Source organism: Otolemur garnettii, unplaced genomic scaffold (genome assembly GCF_000181295.1).
Source record: "Otolemur garnettii isolate 467f Iridium unplaced genomic scaffold, OtoGar3 scaffold00038, whole genome shotgun sequence".
NCBI lineage: Eukaryota > Metazoa > Chordata > Mammalia > Primates > Galagidae > Otolemur > Otolemur garnettii.
Window position 1 is genome coordinate 4,504,082 of NW_003852433.1, and position 1,857 is coordinate 4,505,938.

Sequence of the window (1,857 nt, forward strand, 5' to 3'; positions counted from 1 at the left end):
ATGGATGTGCTAATCAGTACAATGTAAGCATCTCACATTGTATATCAAATCAGTACACTGAAACCCATAAATGCATCAATGTACACAGTTATGATTTAATAAAAACAAACAAAAAAAATTTTAAAAGGGGGCACTGCCTGTGGCTCAAAGGAGTAGTGCACCAGCCCCATATACCGGAGGTGGCAGGTTCAAACCTAGCCCCAGCCAAAAACTGCAAAAGAAAAAGGAAAAAAAAATTTAAAAAGAAACAGACCTTGAGCAGCGCCTGTGGCTTTGTGGGTAGGGCGCCGGCCCCATATACCAAGGGCAGCAGGTTCAAACCCAGCCCTGGCTAAGTGTTGCAGAAGAATAGCCAGATGTTGTGGCAGGTACCTGTAGTCCCAGCTACTTGGGACGTTGAGGCAGGAGAATCGCCTAAGCCCAGGAGTTGGAGGTTGCTGTGAGGTGTGTGACTCCACAGCACTCTACCCAGGGCAGTAAAGTTAGACTTTGTCCCTAAAAAAAAAACCCACAAATGAAACAGACCAAGGGAAGAAAAGAACCTGCTAACCACATGAACTCTTAAGACCACAGAAGAGCATGTGGTTCTGGTACTGTCTCAGCAGCACATCCAGGGATGCAACATCTCTGAAGTTCCAGTGCCATGCTACAGATGGACTGCTGCCTTTTGACCATCAGGAAAACTGGAGACACACATCAGATTAGAATATATTTTCTGTGCAGGTACTAATCATGTGTGATATGGGATTGCTGGTTTGTCAGATGATGCAGCATCCTAATATAGACACACAGGTTTAGTAGAGCCATGAGAATACCAGTCACCTTGTCAGATGGAAGCCACCAGGAGCCTGTGTGTGGCAGATGTGACCCAGAGCTGCTATAAATTCACAGCCAGATGTAAGGCTATGAGGCACAATTTCTCAGCATTGGCAACCCTGGCTGATGTTACCTGCTCGGTGTCAGATCGATTCCGCTTTCCTTCAGTTGGAGTTCCATCGCTCCGGATCACTTTGGGTTTCCGTTTTTTGCTTGATTCTGATGACATGGTTGTTACTTGAGGTCAGGAGGAAATAGGAGAGAACTGTTAAGAGAAGAAAGATTTTGAAATTTTCCTTTAGAGGCTGGATGTGGTGGCTTATGCCTATAATCCTAGCACTCTGGGAGGCTGAGGCAAGAGGATTCCCTTGAGCTCAGGAGTTCAAGACCAGCCTAAGCAAGAGCAAGATCTCCTCTATTCAAAAAATATAAAAATTGAGTGGCACCTGTGGCTCAGTGGGTAGGGAGCCGGCCCCATACACCAAGGGTGGTGGGTTCAAACCCAGACCTGGCCTAACTGCAACAAAAAAATAGGTGGGTGTTGTGGCAGATGCCTATAGTCCCAGCTACTCTGAAGGTTGAGGCAAGAGAATCACCTAAGCCCAGGAGTTGGAGGTTGCTGTGACCTGTGTGACACCACGGCACTCTACCGAGGGCAATAAAGTAAGACTCTGTCTCTACAAAAATAAAAAATATAAAAACTAGCTGGATATCATGGCAGACACCTGTAGTCCCAGCTACTTGGGAGGCTAAGGCAGAAGGATAGCTTAACCCAGGAGTTTGAAATTGCTGTGAGGTAGGCTGACACTATAGTACTTTAGCCTGAGCAAGAGCGAGACTGGAAAAAAAAAAGAAAAGAAAGAAAAGAAATTTTCCTCAAGAATCAGAACACTGAAGTCTAACTAGCAGGTCTAGGTACTTACAGACTTGGTAATTTGGAAAACTCGCTTAACCCTCCAAAGTCTCAGTTTAACCCTCTATAAAACAGGGAATCATCCATCAGCGTATCTAAAGTGAATTCTATCTCCTTTTTTTTTTTTT

The 1,857-nt window shown here is 45.0% G+C and overlaps 1 protein-coding gene across 5 annotated transcripts in view; it reads right to left on the bottom strand.

The window, feature by feature from the left end:
• THOC5 (THO complex 5) overlaps window positions 1-1,857 on the bottom strand; it is a 69,303-nt gene that overhangs the window by 65,138 nt on the left and 2,308 nt on the right. For all 5 annotated transcript variants that reach the window (XM_003789857.3, XM_012805258.2, XM_012805259.2 and 2 more), the window contains exon 2: window positions 950-1,081. In XM_003789857.3, coding sequence (XP_003789905.1) covers window positions 950-1,045 — 96 coding nt within the window. In that variant the 5' untranslated portion in view covers window positions 1,046-1,081. The remainder of the gene's footprint in view (window positions 1-949; window positions 1,082-1,857) is intronic.